Raw genomic sequence first — 25,618 nt, forward strand, 5'->3', positions numbered from 1 at the left:
CTGTAGATATGACTTTCTAAAGTATATTATAACAATGAGATTTTGATATTTATTGTACTCTATTTTTTCTTCTAGGTTTGTGCTGTCCAACCTGCGACCCGCAAGCATATTTTAAGTGGCCTGCCAAAGCTGCAAGAATTAAATAAGTAAAATAATAAACGATAAATTTTGTTAAATAATTTATATCTATTTGATTTGGAGTTTTTAAGATTTGAATAAAATATTTTTTTCCCTTACATTTAAATAAACTTACCAAATTAATCAGCTGAAAGCAAATGTAGTTGTGAAAATGCTGTTAAAGTGACACACATAAATTTGTTTTTCAGTTATAATAATATAATTTAATATATTTCATTTGTTATTTAAAAAATAGCAATAAATTATAATTCTTACAGTTTTTCTATGCCTGAAAAATGACAAGTGAAGAGAACACAGTGGGAAACTGCCAACCCAGCTCATAAACATCCTGAATTATAGAACAAAAACTCCAAAGTATAGAAGAAAATGGCATGTTTAATCCATCCTGGGAAGTTGAATTTGTTCACGATGACTGGAGATAAGCCTGTTTGTTTGCTTTGCCACAATTCTGTATGTGTTATGAAAAAGGCCAATGTATAGAGACACTACAGATCCATGCATAGTAATTTCGAGAAGAATTATCCAGTTGGTACCAAGGAAAGAGAAGATAATATAAATTCTATAAAAAAGAACTTACATGGTCAGCAAATTACTTTTCAATGACTGATGAGTACAAGTGATCGTGTCACAGAAAGAGAAACCATATTCAGATGGTGAAACTGTTAAGGAGGTTTTAAAAAGATTAGGGCAAAGAGTTTCAGAACGAAAATTAGATCAAGACTGGCTGGGATCTGAGCGCTGCAGGACAGAAGGAAAGTGAAGTGAAAGGGGAGTGATAATAGAATAATATATTACTGACTGGCAGGACTAAACCAGCTCGGGCCGATCAATAATGAAACAGAAATGAGAAGCTATCTGCCCACGTCCCAGGCAAAAACAGGAAAAAAAGGCTGGCATGGCAAAACGTCAGCCCTCAGTGACATTGTCCACCATAACCCATTGATTCAAATTGATTCTTGGCAGAACCTGCTTCTAATAAGTAACCATGCCATTGGTATCCCAGTGAATTCCAAAATCTCAAGGATGGTCTACAGTAACAGTGCAAAAGAGCTTCCCTCCATAGAAGCCAAGGACCTACCTTCAGAAAGTTAAAAAGCTGAAAGGAGGACCTTCTCCCCCAAAATCTGAAAAATTGTTCAGAGGGACTCCCTTAGAGTGAGAGCTGTCTCTCTACTGTATGTTTCTATCTTGCCCACCTTGTGTCACCTCCTGGGCAAATTGTACTGATGAAGACTCGTGCCTATGGGTCAAGTGACAGGCTTTTCTACTAAGAATGGCTACTGTATATACAGTACAGTATGTATTTTACATACTGTATGTAAAAGTCAGGATGTGCAGGGTATCAAACTGTACATGATAAATGGAGGTGCACTTCACAACAGGTACTGTATGTTACATAAGAAGTTGGTCATAATTTTCATAATTCTTACTTCCTTGGTAGTTTTTATTACCATGTTAATATTTTAATAAGCATAATGGATTTAAACCACTTACTGGATTATTGTTTTATTTTCGTAATGAAGCACTGCCTCTTCTATTTAAAAAGGTCTTATTTGCTTTGGAGTTGTTAAATGAAGTTAGCTTTTGTTATTTTCAAATGATAAAGTACTAACTTAAAAATCTGTTTTGTTTTATCTGAAGTTCGAAATTCGAAGGCAGTATTTTGTATTTATTTAAACTTATATCGACAGCATACTCTATGGTACAGCTTGCACTTTGACCCCAGAAATAGGAAGTACAGTATGCTATTGCTGGACACGTTGACAGTAATCTTCTGCCAGTGTGTCTTAGTTAATGCTACCATCCACTTGGTAACTGACGTAAAATTATTACCTGTGAGTGAAAATGTGTTTTTTTTAAACTTGTGATTATACTGTATATAATTAAATGTCATAACAGTATTCTAAAGTGAACTTTTTAGTGAACGATGCAATACTTATTACAGTTTACCAGTCTACTCTACGCAGTAATAGCGTAGTTCACTAGGGACAACACAACCCAAGGTTTGAATACTTGTGAATGCTCGGAATGCGTGTTTTTTTTTAACCCGCTTGGTTAATGAGTAGCCTCCTGGCTATAGGACGAGAAGGCTCGAACCCCACTCAGACTGAGTGAGCCAAGGGGATCAAACTGAAAGTGGGCGAGGGAGAAATGCTTAAGACGAATCCAAATGGAGGCGTTTGAGTTCAGTTTATGTACCTGTAGCTAGTTTGGTGGTGATGGTAATTAGGTGCAGCTGTGTGAGATTTACTGTAATTGTTATCTGTCCCGAATTTCAATGAATAACTTCCTTTTAATATTTTGATAAATTGTAAAGTTACAAAAAATAGTATATTTACATTTTTTAAATGTGATATGTAAATAGTAAAGACATTCAAAACGTGCATAAATGTTAGCACTTAAGTTTTATTTTGTATACAGTATGTTTACTTTTACTCCTTATTCCAAAGTTACGTTTAATATTTGTTCAATAAATTACTGAAGGTTTTATTCCTGACTCCGATGTAATTTTTGAATGGAGTTTGGCTGGTGTCAAATTGTGGTAGAAAACTAATAAGGAGGACAGTACAGGGTGAGTGTTCTTTCCCTCCTTCCAATAATGTTCTCCTGAACTCATTTCAGTGCTGTAAAAGCCAAGTATATCGTGTCAATGGAACCTCTCCCTCCTCCCTAATGTGTCCTGCATTTGTATGGAATTTACATTCACATTCATAGAATTCACATGCTATAGGAAACTTAAGTACCTAAGTACTTATGAGTGGATGCTTGCTCATTTTGAGAACACACTTTTTTAGACGACTGAAATACTCTACTATATATCCGACAGTGCAGTCAGTCTGGCTCCTCATTGCTGGTCTCATTTTATTCAGGCAACTGCCATAAATAGAAAAAAATAATAACATACAGTACCTAATGTGTAAATGTGCAAATCTTTACTAATGGAAAATTACAGTTAGCCCGATAAATGACAAACCGAAGCTTATTTATCAGAAATGTTGCATGCATGGCAAAGTGGGCCCGACTGCTTTCAGTAACAATATACAATATGACAATAGGATGTACTGAATTTTCCTGCTATTGCTGTACTCTAAAATAAATATGCCACATAAATGCCTGCCTGGCCATTAAATATAAGGGAAAGGAATAAGTAATAGGTTTATTCCATGCTGAAAAGAGAAGAAAGAAAACAGAACGTTTTGGCCATGGAGCCTTCTTCAGGTGTGTTTTCTAATAGACATTTCTGATATTGCTGACGTATGTCTGGTGACAGTTGCTGGCCAGATTAGTTTCCCTGTGGATCTGAACTGAATAGTGTATTATTAAGTATTGGATTATTAAAAGATTTAAATTCTCAGATCCACAAATGTAATCTGTATAAAAATATGTGTAGAAATACAAAACAAATAAAATATTTTAGTACTATGGGCTTTTTGATAGCTCCTTAGTAATTTAATAAGTGGCAAATAATGAGGTACATACAGTAGATTTTAATGACATTCAGTTGTAACAATAGATTATAAGCTACCTAGGATAGCTTCAGTGCAGTTTTAAAACACCAAATGTTTTTTGCAGCACATGGCTCTTTATTTTTGCTAAAATATGGAATGAAATAACCAAAGAAAAATTAAAAAAAAAATTTTTAAGCAACCTCTCTTGTTAAAAGGGTCCATCACAGAAGTTCAAAACTGAGCTGCCAAAACAAGCAATCAAAAAAATATTTATTATTAATTTAAAAATGCAAAGCTCAATCAGAATAATTGAAAAACAAGACACACTCATCGTTTGAAACCATAACAAGTTGAATTCAGTCCAAAATGAGATAAAGCACAATGTCCTAATTAAATGTTTGAATTCAACTTCTTGTGAATGTGTCAAAATATAACAACCCTATTTGTGCAATTAATTAAACTATTGAACTTCAAACTATTCCATTATTTTCTTAAAAGGGAAATCAAAAGAACTCATTATGTTAGTTTTAAATTTTAAATGGAAGATCATTTACAGTAGCTGCAGTGCTTTGTGCTGATTAGTTTAAAATTGTTCTGTTCATGACAAATGGAGTCTAATAGGCAATGTACTTGCAGGGGCACAACATTGTGTGGTTTAATAATTTGTTATTTTTGATATCTTGCACCTTTATGCTGTGTACAACATCTGCTTTTAGTAATGACAGTAATTGTGACTTAAAGTGAATTAGCATTTATGGTTTTGAAACAAAATTAATTCCCTAACTCATACCTCTGATCACCTTGTGTTAAAAAATAAATCAATATTTGCTAAATTAAACCAGTTAAGTACTGTGAATTGCTTACCTGTTTTCCATCCTGCAGTATTAATAATACCAATTAATAATTAATTAAATCAGTATTAATAGTATTGAATTTTGTCTTCAAGTAATGTTTGCCGTGATTTCTTTTTCCACCAGGGCTAATCAGACGTTGTTTGGACCAGGTTTCCATCACTGTGGAAACGTGTTGCTGTTCTAAAAATCTGCAGTTTCCCTTTTCTCTCTAAGGATTAGTAGCCTGGGGAAGAATGGGAAGAAATATGAAAAATGTCCTTGTTGTCTCTTTTGGATTTTTGCTGCTCTTCACTGCATATGGAGGACTTCAAAGTTTACAGGTAGTGCATTACATAGTAAGAGAGAGTTTCTGACTGGGCTACAGTGTCTTTGTGGATCATTAATAGTATGATCTTAATTCATATAAAAAGGAAGTTCATTTTCTTTTAAGGGCTAAAATGTTCCAAACATAACAAGCATATTACAAGTGGGTAGCTGCGTCAGCATGCGTAGGCTGCAAAGGAACAAGTAATAGGTTTATTCCATGCTGAAAAAAAGAAGAAAGAGAACACAACGTTTCGGCCGTGGAGCCTTCTTCAGGTGTTAGAGAGACAGGGCAGTAGGCAAAGGTAAAGTAGCGGGAGAACAAAGGTTGGGAGGGAGGAGGAGTGAGAGGCGGGAGCAGGGGACAGAAAGAGAGACGGTTTTCCGAACTCATACATCAGAAAGACCACCGAAACCAAAATTATTCTGCAGCTAGGATCACACATTCTCCCTTCTCTTAACGACAGACTACTGTTCATTTAAATTTTCTCCATTCATTGGAAGTTTCATTTCACACCTCTCTGCACCCATTCTGACTTCACACCTCTTGATTGGCCTCTCTTTCTGTCCCCTGCTCCCGCCTCTCACTCCTCCTCCCTCCCAACCTTTGTTCTCCCGCTACTTTACCTTTGCCCACTGCCCTGTCTCTCTCACACCTGAAGAAGGCTCCACAGCCGAAACGTTGTGTTCTCTTTCTTCTTTTTTTCAGCATGGAATAAACCTATTACTTGTTCCTCCTCAAGCATATTACAATACAGCAACAGCTATCATAATCTTTACTGGCAGCATTTAAAGTTGCATATAGTTTTTTAGAAAACACAAACTTCTTTTTAAAGAAATGTTGCTTTATAAATTGCATTACTTTTGATATTACATATTTAATATAGACTGTTGTTATGTAGCTAATTAATATACTTAACAACAAACACTCAAAACAATTCTGTAATGCTATGGTGTTACATGGTTTGAAGTGAATTGTGGATTTTAAATTTCACTAATATCTTTCCTGAAGAGTATAGTGCAAACAGTTCTGTTACATTCTCTCATTAGAGATCATTATGGTAGAATATTAAAATGAAATGAATATATAAACCAAAACAAAACATTGATTCTGAAAACTCCATGTACATTAACCAGCTGTAATTTTTATTTTTAGAATTACAGAAAATGGAGCCTTAAATACACACCTTAGAATAGAAGGTGCTAACTCTTCAACTACTATAACAGTACTGACAATAAGGCTGACAGCGTGTTAAAAGAAATGTCAGTAGATTTTTTTTATAATTGAGTATAAAAAGACTGCAGTACAGCAGGCAGCACTAAATGACAGTAAATAAACTAATGACAGCCACCATTTGTTCCACAATTAAATAAAAATAACAAAAATTAAGAATAAAGACTGCTAAACCAGTCAATTTTTAACATGTTAAAAATGTAATCATACTGTATGTCAATGTAATCTGAAACATTGTACAAATTGTGATGAAAAGGAAGAGTAATACCTGTCTATAATTCAGGAGCTTTGGCCAGTCTGAAGTTAAGGATCTAGTAGTGACTGGTTTATTCAGTTTATATACGTTTATGTAATTATGGTAGGTCTATACTTACTGTTTCATTGTGGAAGTGACTTTAAATGCTGCTTAGGTTTTTTTAAACACCTAGTTTACATGATCTCATTGAGGAATTGTAAAGTATGATAAATAACCGGTCTATAAATCATGTGCCAATAAATTCTTTGGAATACCTGGAAATAATATATTGCCAGCATTTTTCCTCTTTAACAGCCTCTCTCTACTGGGGTATGAGCTGTTTCATTCATTGCAATTCTTTCAAACATATTTGCAATCACATAAAATTTAAATTCCTAAGAAAACTACTGTAACATTGTGTTGCAGTCAATGGGTCTCAGATACATTCCTTTGGTGTGCCTGGTATACCATATTTACCTTATAGCAAGTTTAATAATTTAAAGAATAATACATCTGGCTATGATTCAGACTCAAATCGCATGTTTTTTTGTAATCAGACTCAAACTTTATGTCATGGCAACCATAATGAAAAGGACCTATAAATGTGAATAAATCCTCTCAATCTTATACTTGCACTTTGGTTATTTGTTTCAGAGCAGCCTTAATGCCAGTGAAGGGATGGGTGTAGCATCTCTGAGTGTCATCTATGCGTCTATCATCCTGTCTTCAATGTTCTTACCATCCATTCTTATCAAGAATTTGGGCTGCAAATGGACCATTGTTGCATCCATGGGTTGCTATGTGGCATATTCATTCGGCAACATCTACCCGGGCTGGTACTGTAAATTCCAATCGCCTTTTTACTACAGTATGTCACTGTCACTATAAACATGTTTTTGCCTATTCTGGCTGAAGCTACTAATTTTATGTGTTTCCTTTATCCAGGATGACATATATTTGAAATAATTACTCTGGTGAAAAATAAAAACTAAGATAAAAACTTCAAAATGATACAAATTACAGAATAATGGAAGAGTGATGAAAATGAAGCATGCTAGATCTACTGTACATCTTTTGTTGTGATTGTGATTTAGACAAAAAAGAAAAGAAGTAAAGGAATACCGTTGTGTTTACTCAATATACAGTAAAAAAAATCACAAAATGAACATTAGCGGTTTTCTCTACACATTTTATTTAAGATAAAATATTGACAGAACTATTTTACTTAAATTTTGAAGAAGGATTTGGTTAGTGTACAGTGACAGGGTGTAGTGATGTGAGTATTTTAAATGTTCTGAAACAATTGGAAATTGGAACAGTGAGTTGTGAGAGTGCTTTAAGGCTGTAAGGAATGGAAAAGACAGAATAACAAGCAGTTGCTGCATTCGGCTTTACAACACACAATCCACAATTTCATAATACAATCCCAAAACATCAAAAGCAAACCAAGTAGAGGTAGTGGTGCAGGGAACTTTGTTTTTTGAAATAGTTTTTGCACTTTGTCAGACTAGTTACAGTATATCACTAGATATACTGTATCTAGTGTATCAGTGTCAACTGATTAGATATAAGTGTGTGGTTTGGCAACTCCACAGCTGAGCAGAGGAACCAACTGGAGAGAATTGTGCGCTCCGCTTAAAACATTATCGGCTGTGAGCTGACCTGGATCTCTGATATCTATGAGACCCACATTCAGCATAAAAGACTGAAAATACTCAAAGACCCTGCACATCATGCTAACCCCCTCCTTATACCCCTCCCCTCAGGAAAAAGACTCAGAACCATTAAGACCAAAACCTCCCATTTCCTCAACAGCACTTATTGTAAGACTATCCGGATACTAAACAGCTCCCCAATCATACATCAGCACTTTGAGGGTGACTACTGACAATGCAAGTAGACTATAAACCTTCCAATGCACCAGTCACTTTATTTTAATACTGCATTAGATTTCTTCTTATTATTCTTTATTTTTAATTTTCACTTATTCTTATGTTTATTCTTTTTTAAGTAATCTCGTTGTGTCTTATGGTTTTGTGTTACTGTTCTTATTGTTTTATTGTTTAACTGAGGCAAATTCCTCACAACTAAATTGGTATAGCAATAAATATTGAATCTGAATCTAAATTAGTGAACCTTATTGAACAAAAGTGGCTTATGGTTGCAGTCACTGAAGATGCAGCATACTTTGAGCCACATTACTTGTAATGTCACATTGCTTTGCTCATCAATACAATAACCACACTAGTCAACTGATTAACACACACATCAATTCTACTGTATATTAGCTTCATCAATGCAGTATACTGTATATAATGCAACGTATGTGATGAAACACTTCGCACACAAAAGATTTTCATTAAATAAGCCTTCAGTAATTTCTGGAGGACACCACAGTCTAACCATAAAAATTAAGTGTGATTTCAAGTGTGTTTTTCCAATTTTTATTCAACAATTCTTTTAAGGCTTAGCTCTCTTGCAACTCCTTAAATCCCTTTAGAGAGATTTAGCCCTACCAACATGGATTTCTATCAACCCTACTTGCCAAGCTAACATGACGTAAACTGCAGTTTCACACAGGAGATTTAGTGGAAACTGAATACGTAGTGCATTTTTAATTGATTGCATTACTAGTTTGCAGGCTCCAAACAAATCTCAGGAGTAGCTCTTTGCTGGAAAGCAAAGAAAGTCATGACCTTCACATCCTTTTCCTGTTCTGGTAGTATTTTACTAATTGTGGACCTCTGCTTAGGAAAGCAAGGTGAACTCAAGGAAAATATGATCCTTTGAGAACAACCATATCGAAATCTGCAATCTTCCCTTCACTTTAGCAACTATACCCTCCCCTCCCAATTCTCTGTCTCCACAACCTCTGCTCTTAGGATCACCCCTAAATAACAAACTACCCGTTTTCTCCATTAAAATCCCACGGTAAATCTGGAGGTCTCGTCCTAGCAAAAAAACAATACTCTTACCTCAGTTCACTTTAACAGAGGACACTCTCTCAGAGACATCCTGACAGTGATTTAAAACTGCTACATCCTGGCTATTGCAGACAAACAATGTTACGACATCTGCATAAGCCACCACTTTAAATGACTGAGAAGGAACATTGAGATAAGACAACCCTTTAAAAAGACATCATAGTCTTTCCAAAAAGGGTTTTATGGAGAGCGATTACAACATTCCAGAAAATTGCACCCTTGTCGAATACCCTTATGAATGGGAAATGAGCTCACCATTGACTTTAAGTACACTGAACATGTTACTGTAGAGCAGCTGAATTTTAACCAAAAAATCTTAGAGGTGGCAATAAGATCTCTTATAACATGGTCTCTTATAAAGGAGAATAAGTCTGTATGGGATGAACTATGGACCCTAAAACAGTCTTTAGCCAGTTATCCTAAACCTTGGACATGATCTTATAGTCTGAACAAAGGATGCTTTCATGGCACCAACTGTTAGTATTACATACTGTAAGCATTCTTTTTTGGCAATAGGGAGAGCTCTGCGCTTTGATAGCTAAGAGAGAGTTCATTATTCCGGACACTTTTTTTGAACACTTTGAAAAAGTCTATCCCCATCAGGTGCCAGAATGCTTTGTAGAATTCCACTGGTAATCGATCGACTCCCAGAGTTTTGCTGTTATTTAGTCCCTCCAAAGTCACAGTGATCTCCTCCATGCACAGCTCTTCTTGAAGTAATCCTTCTCCCTTTCTTGAACATAAAACAGACCTTGGATAAACTCTTGGAACCCATCCACAGCCTCCAATGTGTATACGTCAGTATAGAAAGCCTCAGTATTCCTCTGGATCTGGGCTCCTGCCCAGTCTGAGTCTTTAAAACAGTGGATCAGCTTTTCTCAAGCTGCTATCTTCTCCAATGAGAAGAAAAACTGAGTGGGTGCACTGAGAGATATTCTGAAATCTTGAGAGCCCCAGTGCCCTCTGTACCTGAGCATCCACCAGATCTGCCAGTTTCTTCTTCTTAGTTTTCAAGTCTTCAAATAATGTATTGTGAAAATCAGCCTGCAAAGATGGATGGAGCTCAGAAGTTTTCTTCTTCTAGCTGCCTCATGACTCTAACTGTACTCAGAGTAATGTGTTCAGTGTACTGCTGATAGAAGCATCCCACCCCAGCCTCAGTGAAGGAAAAATCTACTTCGTCCATTTCCCAGAAAAAAATCAGACATTTCAAATGTACACTCTTTAACAATCTGGTGTTGAAATGACAGTAAGATCTAGAACTTTTAGGTGAAGGAACAATGAAAAATTAAAGAACGCCATACTGTGCTCTGAAAAGCCAATTCGGTAGACAGAGCAACCAGTGACTAAATGTAGTTGATGGGAATGTCAATAAACCCCATCCAGCTTGGCTTAGGAAGCCAGATCGAGAGCAGTTTTTTTTTGAAGTGTATTGTCTAGCAGACAAGTTCTTAATCTGCCACACGTTGACCAGTTCGTGTATATAACACTGTACCTAGCTCCATGGCTGCACTAGGGTGAGTTTCTGATTCATTCCTGTCCAACTGCTGATTTTCAGTGCAGTTGAAGTCCCCAGCTAAAATCATGAGACCCTCAGACTTGCACTTTGTTAAAACACTATTAATTTTTGGCAAAAAGCAATTCTCTCCCTCCCATTATTTACTTCACTTTATAAAAATCAAAGACTCACTCCCGACTCACTCTTGAACCTTTAAAATAGCCACCCTTTAAAAGAGTCTGGAATAACATTTCTGGCAATTACAATCACTACACCTACAGTATGTTACAATTGGAGACATGGCTGAGGATCGCTGTGCCCTCCCACTTACTAAACAGTACTGATTTGTAGTACCAGTGTGAGTCTCTGTCTCTTCCAAAATGGTTAATTTTTTTCTGACAAATCTAACAAAGCTCCCTATCTTGTACTGGAGCCAGCTTGGGCTTAAGCAAAGACATCCTCCATAAGAACAGATTTGACTATTTCTCTTTCTACTCTGTTGCTTTTTTCTCCACCTCCTGAGACTCTTCCTCCGGCCCTTCAGATGAAGACCCCGGCTAATTATTTCCTTGTCTGGGCAAATTCTCTCTCATGCTATTCACATTCCTTTGCCTTGTGTCCTTGAAGCTTACATGTAAAACATTTAATTTGCTCTGAAGTTACAAACACAACATAGTTGCTTCCACCTGTACAAAACTTTAACACAATGTAGAGTAAAAATCCACTGGAGACCTTTTTGTTGAGCAGAGGAGGAGTTTATTGTATATTCGGCTGAAGAGAAGCACCCTTCTTGCAATTAAGAGGATAGTTCTAACAAGAAAAGTTACAGCTGACTTTTTATACCCTTATGTGATAAGGAAGACAAAGAGCTTAAGTCTCAAAAAGGAAAACTTCAATCAAATTACATTTCTATTGGTTAAGCAAACTTCTAAGACAATCATAAAATGTCTATGTAACTGAGCTATATCAGTGTTTTCTAAAAGCCGGTACAGTAGTTGCAGTTGGCCTTCTACACAAAAACAATTCTTTGGGATTCTTAAAACAAGGGGTCTTTGTGTCTTCAGGCCCCTAGTCTTATCAACAGCAGATACATTTAATGCTGTACAGAGAGAGAATTTAACCCTTGTTAACATCATTCGAAATCATACAGAGCTTCTCCTGAATGAAACAACATGTTTTGGTTCAGGAGATTTAGAGACTACTGAGCACTCCACAGAAAGGACGGGATGTTCTTTCTGGTAATGCCTGAGGTAAAATAATAATTGCTTACACTTATATAGCGCTTTTCTGGACACTCCACTTTACAGGTAATGGGGACTCCCCTCCACCACCACCAATGTGCAGCATCCACCTGGATGATCCGACGGCAGCCATAGTGCGCCAGAACGCTCACCACACATCAGCTATCAGTGGGGAGAAGAGCAGAGTAATGAAGCCAATTCATAGATGGGGATTATTAGGAGACCATGATTTGTAAGGGCCAATGGGAAATTTGGCCAGGACGCCGGGGTTACACCCCTACTCTTTTCGAGAAACGCCCTGGCATTTTTAATGACCACAGAGAGTCAGGACCTCGGTTTTACATCTCATCCGAAGGACGGCGCCTGTTTACAGTATAGTGTCCCCATCACTATACTTGGGCATTAGGACCCACATGGACCACAGGGTGAGCGCCCCCTGCTAGCCCCTCTAACACCTCTTCCAGCAGCAACCTTAGTTTTTCCCAGGAGGTCTCCCATCCAGGTACTGATCAGGCTCATACCTGCTTAGCTTCAGTGGGCTGCCAGTTGTGAGTTGCAGGGTGATATGGCTGCTGGCCATAGATGGCCAGATGGTGATCAAAACCCCATCAGCTACAACTCCATTTTGTACTAACTTATGTACAATACTAGATCTTCTTAGATTAAAAACGCTACAAGAGATTTATTCATTCTGGAAGCAGACCATACAGTATGTTACTATACCCACCACCTTCCCTACCTCAACAACACATTTTTCAACTGAGGCAAGTGCATCAACCTGAATCTTAGCCCCATGTCTCCTTGTCATATTCTCAAAGCTGATGCCATCTGGGTGGGTTTTCCTTTGACCCAGCCATTGTGGCCCTAAAAATAAACTGTAAAAATAAAGAAAGAAGAGAAATAAAGAAAATTATAGAGAAAAGAGGTAGGCCTACTTCCAAACACTCACCTCCTGGCATGTATACACACATACTCAGAACATGCACAGTGACAGGCATCACTAACAGATTTTGTCCATTCATTTTTTTTTAAATGAAAAATCTGTATTTCACTGCAATTAATATTATTTATACTATTTAATTAAGCATTATCTTTTCTTTTCCTTATGCATTACTAAAAACAAAAATCAAAACATCTACTATCAAACCAGTTGCCTTTTGGCATGCCTCTGCATGTTGAAATGAAATTCCTGCTTCAATTCTGAGAAACTGGGGGAAAAAAACAGCAGTTGAATGGTTTAATATTTTGTCAGTAGAACCAGGATACATACGAATCGAATACACATTCACTGGCATTTGTTTATAAATAACAGAATAATTTAATTCCCATTCATAAGCAGTAAAGACCTGATGTATGTTAAAGCTAGTGATCCATCTCATTAATCCTGTATGTTGTTGATACAGTTTCAAGAGGAGTGGATCACTATGGCATTGTCATGGCACTTCAATAACAGAGCCCTGGGTACAGATGTTTTCTGACTGCTTAGAATGTACCCTCTACAGTGTCAGTTGTCTCCTGCAATTTAATCACTTACAATTCTGAGGACTTTGGGAGCAAAAAAAAAGCTTCAGCTTTTTCTCAGCTTTGAAATCTGGAACACTGGGACACAGACATTTACAAATCCTTTATTTGGTACACATAGTTTGCACATGCAGTTATTTTTCTGAGATTACTGGAGTTACAATTGTTATTGGGATTGTTATTTATTTGTTGTGATACGATAAAAATAAGCAAATGTTATTTTATTCTGACATTGCTTTATACTGTAAATGAAAATTGGTAAATTGTTTTGCTTAGTATTTGTTGACGGCTTGCCTTGTTGTGAGATTGCATTTGTAGCTCACATATGGTATCACAAAGACAAATTAATACATTTGGATTTGATTATTACAAATAAAAAATGTACAGTACATTCTGATTATTAAAATACAGTACAGTATTTAAAGCATTTGAAATGTAACACAACTACTGATAACAGAAATATAGGGAAAAAAAAGAAAAAGAAATATTAAACAAACTATACTTCATAATATCTCCATAATGCCAGACTACTAAAATGCATTCTCTCTCTTGCCACCGGATGTCAAATCTGGGTGAGCCAGATCCTGCAGCCCTGGGTTTTCTTGGAAACCAGGCACATTCCCACAAGGACACACATTCCATCCAGGCTATTCATATTCTCTCTGTTTGGATTTCCAGGCCCCTTCAACCAATTAACAGGTGATCAATCCATTAAGACCATCCTGTTTAGACCCTGCTATGCCATTGGTATGGTGCTCTGTCATTGAGTGGCTTCCAAAATTATGGCAGTGTCATAAACATTTCTGGCCTACTGAAGTCCACCTGATACAATCAGTCTTCTTCCCAGCACCAGACCAGTAGCTCCAAGTTCCCACCAGCTTCCCACACAGCAGGTCAGACTCCTTGTCTGTTCCTGCCCTGAAGACTGCGCTCGCTATCAGACAACCACCTGTTCTCAACCACCATATTCCTGTCTCCATCTACATCTACTGCATGTCTTTTTCCGTTCTGCCTTTACCACTTCAGGTGTTTCCCGACCCTCTGGAAATCACCGAACATTTGTACTTGGATTACCAGCCTGTTAGCAAGACGAGGCTGTGATTTCTAGCTAGCCATGTCATAACACCTGAGCCACAAAATCCCAGTACCATAAAATATGTGGCTCTTCTAAAAAGTGACTCTCCTCTAAGTACAAAAAGGAGATGTACAGGACATTTATGATTGCATTTTGATGTAGCAGATGTAGCATCTGTGGAAACAACACTAGTACTAGGAACAGCTCAGGGCAAGAGCGATCTCATTGATCAATACACAATATTTCACATGAATTATTTTAATTTCAGGTCACACATTCCTTATTATACAGTATATTGTACTGCATAGCTGCATTTAACACAGGGATAGGTGTAAATGTGTATGAATGAGTAAGATTAGACAGACCAGGTATAAGATTGACAGACTGGAATTATCAAATTACATTTTCTATTGAAACTAAGTCATGACTTTCACTGGGCCACTCAGTCCCTTTTGTCTAACCAGATTTAGTTTCATTCCTAAGTATACTAGGTTATTCTCTTTTTTTACCTCAGTTTGTTTAACATGTTGCAGCCACCAACATACTTTCAGCTAGGATGATGCTCAGTAGGTGATACGTTGTGTTGGGGTTGTGCTTTTGCTGTGCATTTATTCCAAAAATTTAATTGTGCTTTGTCTGCCCATAAAATCTTCTGCAACAGTATATCTCATACACGACTTAAGCTGTCTTTTTCAGTAAAGGCATTTTTCTTGCAATTCACCCATAAATACTACTACTACTACTACTACTACTAATAATAATAATTGCTTACACTTATATAGTGTTTTTCTAGACACTCCACTCAAAGTGCTTTACAGGTTATGGGGACTCCCCTCCACCGCCACCAATGTGCAGCATCCACCTGGATGATACGATGGCAGCAATAGTGTGCCAGAACGCTGACCACACATCAGCTAAAGGCCATATAAAGATAAAGGCCATTTAAAAGCCACCCATAAAGTCATGATCTGTTCCTCTCTATCACTTTATGCTTAACTTGTTTTGTAGACTTCTTGATCTTTAAAGTTGATTTATCATAACACTATGTGTATTATAACAGATTAGTTATTTGAAATTTTATATTTGAGGGACCTTACAAAGACAAATATATTAACTGTGAAGTTAAACTACTTTGAAAACACAGAAAGACCATTATATTCATTTTGAGACTTTATTACTCTTTTACATCTGAACTGATTTAGGGTAGTTGCAAATGAAATGAATGCAAACAATTGAGAATATTATAATTTTCTTTAGAATTTACAATGTTTTCTCAAAAAATTATAAATAAAATTTACAGTATTTACATAGTAGAAGACTAACCAGTTTGTAATAGATTTTTGTAAATTCTACATATAAAGTCTCATTTGAAAGTTCCATGATTATAAGCTCACATTGTAACATCAGGTGAAAGGGACTTGCATACCTTTGCAAGATACTGTATGTGCATTCCAATTCAACTCTGGTTCAACATTTTCTCATTAGTTATTTGGGAATTGGGAATACCCATTTCAGATTTTCCAGCATTGTACTTCAGATTTCAGAAATTCTGATTTGATAATATCACATTAGCAATCATCAGCAGTGTACAGTATTTGTAACATTAAACTATTTATTTTTTGTCTTTCTCAGGCCTACCCTGATCATCACTTCTGTGATTTTGGGGTTAGGAGGCTCTCCTTTGTGGTCTGCAAAGTGTACCTACCTCACTATTAGTGGCAACATGCAGGCTGAAAAGGACAACAAGAGAGGTCCCGATGTTGTCAACCAATACTTTGGGATCTTCTTTTTAATATTTCAGTCATCTGCAGTGTGGGGAAACCTAATGTCTTCTCTTATCTTTGGGAAAGATACAGAAATTGGTAAGAATAAAAAAAAACAATTATAACCTCATTATCAGTTTTATTTCCTGTGCCATTGTTCTGACATTACAATAGGTTACAATTAGTAATGCTATGTAATGTGACGTGGGACACTAACACTTCTTTAAGCTTGAGGGAGGAGTGCAGTGAGGAGCTGAGAAAGCTGTGCTGACTAATCTCAACCCATCTCTTAGTGATTCCCAGCCAATTGTGTGCTGCCACTAGGGGAATCCTACTCAGTTGGCTGGTGACATTGCCTAGACCTGACACTGAACTTGCAATGCCTGTCTAATTGAGTATACTGTACTTCACTCTTTTCTGATGGCTTTCTTGTTGATTTTGTAGATAGGGGGCATAGACTTGAAGATGGTTATCAAAGGATTGATGATGCCTTGCCCCTTGTCGTCATGATGTATTTTAGTGCAAAGTGGTATACAGTAATTCTCTCTAGCACAGTGTAAAAATTGGCCTCAATACTGAAAGGGACAGTTGTTCCAAATATATACACAGTACTCCTTGGAATTATATACTGTATCCATCAACATTCTTTATTATTTATCTCCCTGTACAAAACAAATATAAAGGTATTTTCAGGCAAGAACTCCACTAATTCCTTTACTTCTTTCATGATTGAGATAATATTCTTTGATTGTTTTACAGAATTGTGTAACAATGAAGAGCATAAAACCCATGTTCTAAGATTTTGTGCAGGCGTGTCTAATTCCTCATGACTCTGTCAAGTGTGTAACTAGAGAATGAAAAATGTTTTTCATTTAATAATACAGATTGAGAAAATGTCTCTGGCACACTATGTCCCAGATATATGGCATATGTGATATATGTGATTTTATAGGATCACCATAATGTGTTTTGCTGCATATTTCTGCATAATAATTTATAAAGTCCTTATTAGACTGGGGAGGCCTTGTAATCAGGAGTTATGTTGTTCACATGTTCATTATCATTCCCTTAGGCTAGAACTTGCAGTCTTGTTTTGGTAACCAAAGACCATGACTTAAGTTACTGTTGTTCTACTCACAGTGATCAGTTGATGTGAACCTTGACTTTGGCACTTCTCTTTTGGTAAACACTATAGTTTGCTGAAACATTGAACTCACAAATTTAAACTGTTTTTTTTTAAAGTGTTTTTGTGTAACAGACATAATGCACTCTAGAATGCCTTAGCATGGAAAACACTTAACAAATATTGCTTAGTAGTCTACTGTAATTACATTTTTCATTCTGAAGCTGAAATACCTGAAGAAGACCTGAAGTTCTGTGGAGCAGGCAGCTGTGAGTATAGTGGTACAGCTGCAGGAAACTCAACAAGGCCTTCAGACGCGTTAGTCTATACTCTTCTGGGCAGTTATATAGGTAAGTGTGTCCATACAGGTATGTACAGTTACTCAACACTGAGAGACCATGTGTTACATACTGTATAAGCAGCAATACTGTGATACATAATTTAACAAAAAGTATTCAATATTCTTTCCAAGTTAGATCAATGCTTGGGACTTGCACAGTTAAGTTACATTACATTACACGAATAAATACATTTTATTCATTTAATATGTACAAGGTTTTTTACACAATTAGACTTTCTGATTATTTTTTACATTTGATCTTATTTATTTTTATACCTACTCTGTTTGCAACCATTAAATATTTCTTTCTTTAAGTTTAGGCTAAAAGTAAGGATTCCTGTACTGCAAGAGGGAAGAATAAGATAGGAAAGACATGCTTGTGCAACCCCCCCAGAAGAACCATTACAAGTTCCTACTGGAGGTTTAGTGCCTACTGAGGAGAAAAGTGTCCCTCATTTAGTTCACTGAATGCCTGAAGACTCCCAGGAAGTCGCAGGAGTTGAGAGTTAGTCGCCAACAAAGAAAACAATTCTATATTTCAAAACTGCATTACTAATATGGTTTTGCATATTATGATTATAATTTATATATAGAGTAGTATTTAATCATCAGCATTTATGTTATGATAAAAACAAACAAAGAAATTAATGTAATATGTCATGTGTCATAAAGTTAAAGAACTTCATGTTGTTTTCCATAGAATGCACTTAAACTGTAGGTAGAAAAACAATGTTAATTAATTTCAGTATTTTCATGTTTCTCCTAATCCTTCTGTAAATCATTGAACAATCCACACAACCTAGATTAATTATAATCATTCATTTTTAGGACGTAGCTGGTCTTCCTGCACTGCAATACTGTATTTATGCACCTGTTGTTTATATACAGCAGATGCCATTCCCTTGTGAATCAGGACGCTAGGATACCATGCAGTTGTGGTGGAGCTGGTGCCTCATCTCATAAGCAGTTCATTTATCTACATGAAAGTATATCTTCTTACGATTAGCCAAATCCTCTTGATTCACTTCTAATGCAACCCATTTTTTCAAAGCTTTCTTAGATTTTAACAAAAATCACATTACTTCAATCCCATATTCTGCAACTCAATCCTTTGTGACAGTATAGCTCAGAGGCTGTGTTTGTGACCTTTGCAGGTGTTGGAGTCCTGGCTATCATCTTTGTGGCAGTTTTCTTGGACAACTTTGACAGAGATGCATCTCATGAATTCAGGGACAACAGAGATCCATTTTGGACAGTTTTCCTGGCCACTTTCAAACACCTCTCTGACAAGCGACAGATTCTGCTCATCCCTCTGACAATGTACAGTGGTTTTGAGCAGGGCTTCCTTGCAGGAGATTACACCAAAGTAAGAGAACAACCTTGAACAGAAAAGTTACTCTTTTGAAAAATAGGGAATTAATCATAATTTATTTTTAAAATGTCATTGTGAGACAGAAGCAAAGCACCACCAGCCTCTGTTTCTTCTTTCTGTATTAATAGAGATTATATTGCTTTTATAGTGCTTTTTCAGAGCTCTGACATTAAATGAAACGTATATTTTTTTAAATTAATTACTTTTTTTAAAGTACTAATAATACTTGTTACTGTTACTGTGCAGAGTGATAAGAATTTCCACGCTCCACCAAACGTTTAACCACACCTAGACCAAGTGTACAAGCATTTCTTTTGCTTAAATATCTGTACACCTAGGCTTGTCTGTTTCAGCCACTGATTTTTGTTCTATACTTCATTATCCTGGGTAGTAATTGACAAATTATTTTATTTGATGTTTTCATCTTAATAGTGATACAAAAATGCAGAAATCAAACTGCATGGACAAAAAGTATTTTTGATTGACTTATTTGAAAAAAATCTTTAGTTACAAAAATAAAGGTGGTGAATAATCACATGGGGAAACAATACATCAACATATTTATGACTAGATGGAAGTTACTTTCTTAAACTGACATACTATTTTTACTCACAACTATCTTTCCAGTACTATGTCACCTGTGCACTGGGAATACATTTTGTTGGTTTTGTGATGATCTGCTTTGGCGCAACAAATTCATTATGTTCCTATGCCTTTGGAAAGCTGGCACAGTATACAGGAAGAGCAGCCTTATTTGGCTTGGGTAAGAAGCGTTTTCTCCAGAACAAGATTACATGTGTTCTAAATATCATTTTCTTGTCAGAACACAAATAAGCGTTTGTTTTTGTGATGTAGTAAAAGTAAAGTGATCCATCAAAGCAAAACTGAAGCCATGCTTTAGTAAATGCTATACTGATCAGAACACTAAAATCTTTTTTGGACATAATTGGGTTAAGGCTTTACATTTAAAATAATTGACAGATTAAACTGTCAATCACTTTGGTGAATCATCTTTACAGTATAGTTTCCTGAAACAAAGTTTATATGCATCATAAATCTTTGTTTAGACTTTTTGTCTTTAACCCTGATTTTGATAAAACTACTACTGGTTTAAGGACAAGGCACAGTCTTCACAAGTTACCATTTACACCTTATTGCTTTAAGGACATATGTTCTCAAGCAGCTGTATACTTTACAATGTTAATATATAAAAGTTCACAAAACATTTTGTATCTCTGCTTTTCTCTTGCAGCAACCGTGTCAAATTTTAGCTGTATAATAGCCCTGCTCTTGTGGAAACCTCATCCAGACCAGCTAGCAGTCTTCTTTGTATTTCCTGCTCTTTGGGGAATGGCAGATGCTGTGTGGCAGACACAAACCAATGGCAAGTTACCAGAGCTCCCAGATATACTTTGATTTTGCTCATGTGCAGCTGGCACAACAGTAACCAACATTTCATGCACAATCCTTGAAAATTAGGATTGTTAGGATTATTTTAACAACACTAATCTCTTATTCATTAAATAAGTGGTAGTTAGGATTACACATATTATGTAATTATGTACATAAGAATTATTTCAATCAGTTCATCATTGCTATAGTTACAATGTATAGATTAGTTAAATTTAGTGTTATTTTTAGCATCTATCTTAACATGAATTAAATGTTTTTTTCTAGCCCTCTATGGAATTCTCTTTCATGAACACAAGGAGGCAGCATTTGCCAATTATCGACTTTGGGAGTCGGTAGGATTTGTGATCGCTTTTGCTTACAGCAACTTCATCTGTTTGAACGTTAAACTGTATGTCTTGATAGGAGTTCTGGTTGTTTCAATGGCACTCTATGGGTTGGTGGAATATAAAGAGTACAAGAGAAGACACTGTGTTAAAGAAAGTGCCAGAGAAGCTGATCATTTCTGAAACAAAATTTTAGCAAACTATTTTGTGTTAATGTTACTTTTTGGTAATGGATAATTCCTTTTATTTTTATAAGCATGCAGTTACACACAGATGGTGAACTTTAAAAAATCATAGTTGTTAGTCTTCTTTCTTACAGAGAATTAGAAGTCTCCATCATCATACTCAGTTTTGTCATTGCTGCAGTATTGCAGACTTTAACTAATATATATTATGTTTTACCTAAATGTTCAACTTAAAGACTATTTTATGACATTTTCTTATCATTATGCTTTCTGTTATAAACTTAAAGTCAATTTCAAGAAATGCTTTTTGATGTCATATTGTTATTAAGTGAATCTACAGTAGATACAATGGGGAACACCTGGCTATTGTGAATATTTCCAGCTTCAAATCAAAGGGAAATTTGCTGAGATGTAGTGGTCCCAGATTCAGTGGTCAAAGCAATCATAAAGCTTACCTTGGTTTACCTTAGTTAATTAAGTTCTGGGTAAACACTAGAACTACTATCGGGGTCAATTTGACCCCTATGCCACAGAAATAATGTAAATGTATTTTGTTTAAAATACATAAATGCCTGTTTGTGATTTTTCCTAAAATTGTGACTCTTGAATATAAAATTTGAGCCTATATTTTCAAAATGACATGCACATACATTATTCTGTGGCAGCAAAACACTAGTGGCCAGTGCATGTATTTTAAAACATCCTGGATCTGGCTGGGATAAATACAAGTTCTTTAAAGCAAGGACATTTCACAGTGCCATCAGAAACTGTGTGAAGGTCCAACTTCATTGAATATTTTAGTACATTTTTTAATTTTATATAAGATGTTTTCTTGCGTATTAAAAACATAAATAGCAAAGTTTGAATACAATTAATGTTGGCATTATTAGTTTCAAATTTTATTTTTACACTTCTTAGCAACATTGTGACTCTTTAAAATGATCATTTTGATCATTTCTTTAATGTACAGGTAGGTCTGTTTGGTGTTATCTGGTCTAAATCAACAAACAATAAAATGTATCTGTTCCCCAATCTGAGTGATACATTGAAGTAGTTCAGCTGAGTCAGCATGCGTAGGCTGCAAAGGAACAGGTAATAAGTGTCACACCCGAACAAGGCTCCACAGCCGAAATGTTGTATTTTCTTTCTTCTCTTTTCAGTATGAAATAAACCTATTACTTGTTCCTGAGTGATACATTGTTACAAAAATATTGTTGGGGTCAAATTGACCCCTATCAGTAGTTCTACGGATGTTTGAAATTTCAGTAGTTTTAATATTAACAACTAGAGAGGACAGAGAAAGAGGTGACATAATGCTAGAGCTCCTTGTTTTAATCTGGAAAGACCAGATTGGTGCTACGTATTTGAAACTTGTTAAGAGAGCTTGTCATTCCATGGTTTGTAGGGTCTCTGACTTCCTCTGTAAAGAATCTCTCGGGGAAATGCAGTAGATTTCCCATTCATTTTGCAGAATCCAGGTTTACAGAGAGAGAGATTTAACCAAGGGTTTTATTCTGTTTAGTTTAGAAGGCAGCTTATCTTTTCTTTTGGCCTTTGTAGGTGTTATTTAAGAGTCAAATACTTGGAAGCAAAAATTTGTAAATTTGTACATAGCCCAGCTTGTGTGTTCTAAGTGCATGTTGTATGTTGTTAAGTGTGCCATTGTCATTCTTAATAAACATTTGTTTAACCCAGTGTGCTTAAATTATTACTCTTTTCACATGAGTTGTGCTAAACAAAAAACTTGCATGCCTCTAACAATACCAATTGCTTGGGTATGTTCTTGGCAAAATTTTTATAATTTGGGGGTTATGATTTATTTTACTTACTGATTAATCCACTCGGCCATTCATAATATTTTGCTATTTTCATAACCCCCCTTTTCTAACAATATTCACATCAGTATTATACAGGTAATTATATTATTTCTTACAGGAAAATTGTTCATTCCAGCAGTGATATCAATGTACAATATAGAAAATTTAGTAATGCATGTTAACAAACGGTATTCAAACAGTTATATTAATGAGGTTGTCCTTTCTGGGCTCTTAACAACAGCTACACAGTTTGTGATTTTGTTATTGATATTATGAAATGTAAACTTTGACTGCAATTAGAAACCTGGTGTCAGGGAACCGGCAGGTAGTTTTCCAAGGATCCTGTGCATAGCTGTGAATTCTGCGGGATGCAGAGGCAAACAATCCAAAATCGTAATCCAGAAGCAAGGTCGTTAGGAGAAGCTAGAGATCAGATAACCAGAAAGAGCCAAGACAAACTGAGAATACAATCCAAAAGGCGAAATCCAGGAGACGAGATCGAAAAGGGAAAAGTTAAGTCCAAAAAACTGGGAAATCCGATGAGACAAAAACACACATTAGAGAACTCTAAAGGAGGTTTCTCAATAGTGAGCATGGTTTAGTGCGTGAGGGGACGTGGTTGGATAATTGGTCCAGGAGTGAGAATCTGGAATCTGGTGCCTTAGAATTATTTGTGAATAATTTTGTGGCTCATACGCAACTAAACTTACTGCCTCAATATTTAGTGCCTGTCAAAAGTATAGTGCTTTAGGTCCCTGTGAAATTGAGTGGATTTTAACATTACTCTGCTTACATGTAAGAGACTGTATGGTCTAACTCCAGGTTACCTGAAGGACTTATTGCATGAGTACAGAAATCCAACACTTCATCTGACATCTGATTCAGGTCTTCTTACTCTTCTGAGGACGAGGGTGCTCAAAATGGAGAGCAGTGCAGCTCCAAAACTGTGGAACTCATTGCCCAAATCCATTAATGTCACTGCAACTGTTAATATATAGAAATTAAAAACTTTTTAAATTTTTCTTTTTATTCTAGCTTTTGATGGATAAGCTTTAATACAACAGGCACGACTGTAATGATTGTCACTAGAATTGGTGCTCAATCACTATTATTAACACCCATTGTAATATTTTATGTTGCCAAAAAGTATTTTTTACCCAAGAAAAATAAAGAATTTATGCATTAGAAATTGTATAATTAGCTCAGATTCTTTGGTGTTTTGTGATCTTTAAATGTTTTTCTGGGCTTATGTGCAATTGCGACATTTTTTATACCAGGTGGGTAGCTGCGTCAGCATGCGTAGGCTGCAAAGGAACAAGTAATAGGTTTATTCCATGCTGAAAAAAAGAAGAAAGAGAACACAACGTTTCGGCCGTGGAGCCTTCTTCAGGTGTCACTTCATCTGTTTGAACATTAAACTGTATGTCTTGATAGGAGTTCTGGTTGTTTCAATGGCACCTATTTAGCATCTATCTTAACATGAATTAAATGTTTTTTTCTAGCCCTCTATGGAATTCTCTTTCATGAACACAAGGAGGCAGCATTTGCCAATTATCGACTTTGGGAGTCGGTAGGATTTGTGATCGCTTTTGCTTACAGCAACTTCATCTGTTTGAACGTTAAACTGTATGTCTTGATAGGAGTTCTGGTTGTTTCAATGGCACTCTATGGGTTGGTGGAATATAAAGAGTACAAGAGAAGACACTGTGTTAAAGAAAGTGCCAGAGAAGCTGATCATTTCTGAAACAAAATTTTAGCAAACTATTTTGTGTTAATGTTACTTTTTGGTAATGGATAATTCCTTTTATTTTTATAAGCATGCAGTTACACAGTTAAGCATGCGGTGACACCTGAAGAAGGCTCCACGGCCGAAACGTTGTGTTCTCTTTCTTCTTTTTTTCAGCATGGAATAAACCTATTTTTTATACCATTTACAAAACTGTTGTTTTGTTACTAAAGTAGGTTTTAAAAAAAAAGATAATTTTATATTAAAATTTGTGATCTCTTTTCATCTTCTCAGCTGCTGACAGATATAATAATAACCATATTAAAATTAATTTGATAAGGTATAATTTAATGTTATACATTGTGGAGCTTAACTGAAACCTTCCATATTTTTTGTAAACAATAATTAAAAACAGCTTCTTGAATGGTGAATATTTATACCCTGACATGAGTAATCTATGTGAGAGATAATTCAAACCAAATTCAAAATTTGAGGAATGCATTTTTTGTGTCTACAGGTGCATGCAAAATATTCCTTAACCTTCATATTCATGTATTGAGCGATGGATACGTAATGTACAGTAACTACTGTGATTACATCTCAAAAACAGAACTTGAAGACAATAAAGTTTATAAAAGGAAAGAAAAACATGAAGGGAATGAAACATACAGTATAGAACATACTGCATAGAATAGTCTCTGAGTGTGGAGTAAAACATTTTAAAATTGTTAAAAAATGCTTCCTCACAGGATAACATACATCAATTTAGATTAAGTTCTCTAGTCAGGTGAGTTTTAATCAAGACTTTTCAGAATTAACAGAAGACAGTACTGATAAAAAAGGGATACAGCAGCCTGTGTGTACAGTACATCTAAATGGTAAACATGGTACCACGCTTACAAAAGCTGAAGTGTGTATAGTATATCTTCTTATGGCTTTGGAAATGCCATTAATCAATTTATAGTTTATCACAATGTCTTATTTTTTCTCTGTTTGTTGTGTGCCTGTCCTATCTTGTTATGCT

At 35.8% G+C, this 25,618-nt stretch overlaps 1 protein-coding gene across 1 annotated transcript; it reads left to right on the plus strand.

The window, feature by feature from the left end:
- Window positions 1–1,875: 1,875 nt before the first annotated feature.
- Window positions 1,876–22,739, plus strand: LOC148839485 (N-acetylglucosamine transporter UNC93A-like). Its single transcript, XM_088905276.1, has 9 exons — window positions 1,876–1,973; window positions 4,565–4,761; window positions 6,868–7,049; window positions 16,165–16,394; window positions 17,643–17,768; window positions 18,913–19,124; window positions 19,758–19,893; window positions 20,383–20,514; window positions 20,808–22,739. Exons 2-9 carry the CDS (start codon window positions 4,675–4,677, stop codon window positions 21,047–21,049), a joined length of 1,347 nt encoding a protein of 448 aa, XP_088761402.1. The 5' UTR covers window positions 1,876–1,973; window positions 4,565–4,674; the 3' UTR covers window positions 21,050–22,739.
- The last annotated feature ends 2,879 nt before the right edge of the window (window positions 22,740–25,618 follow it).

Source organism: Atractosteus spatula, chromosome 2 (assembly GCF_055471065.1).
Source record: "Atractosteus spatula isolate fAtrSpa1 chromosome 2, fAtrSpa1.hap1, whole genome shotgun sequence".
Classification (NCBI taxonomy): Eukaryota; Metazoa; Chordata; class Actinopteri; order Semionotiformes; family Lepisosteidae; genus Atractosteus; species Atractosteus spatula.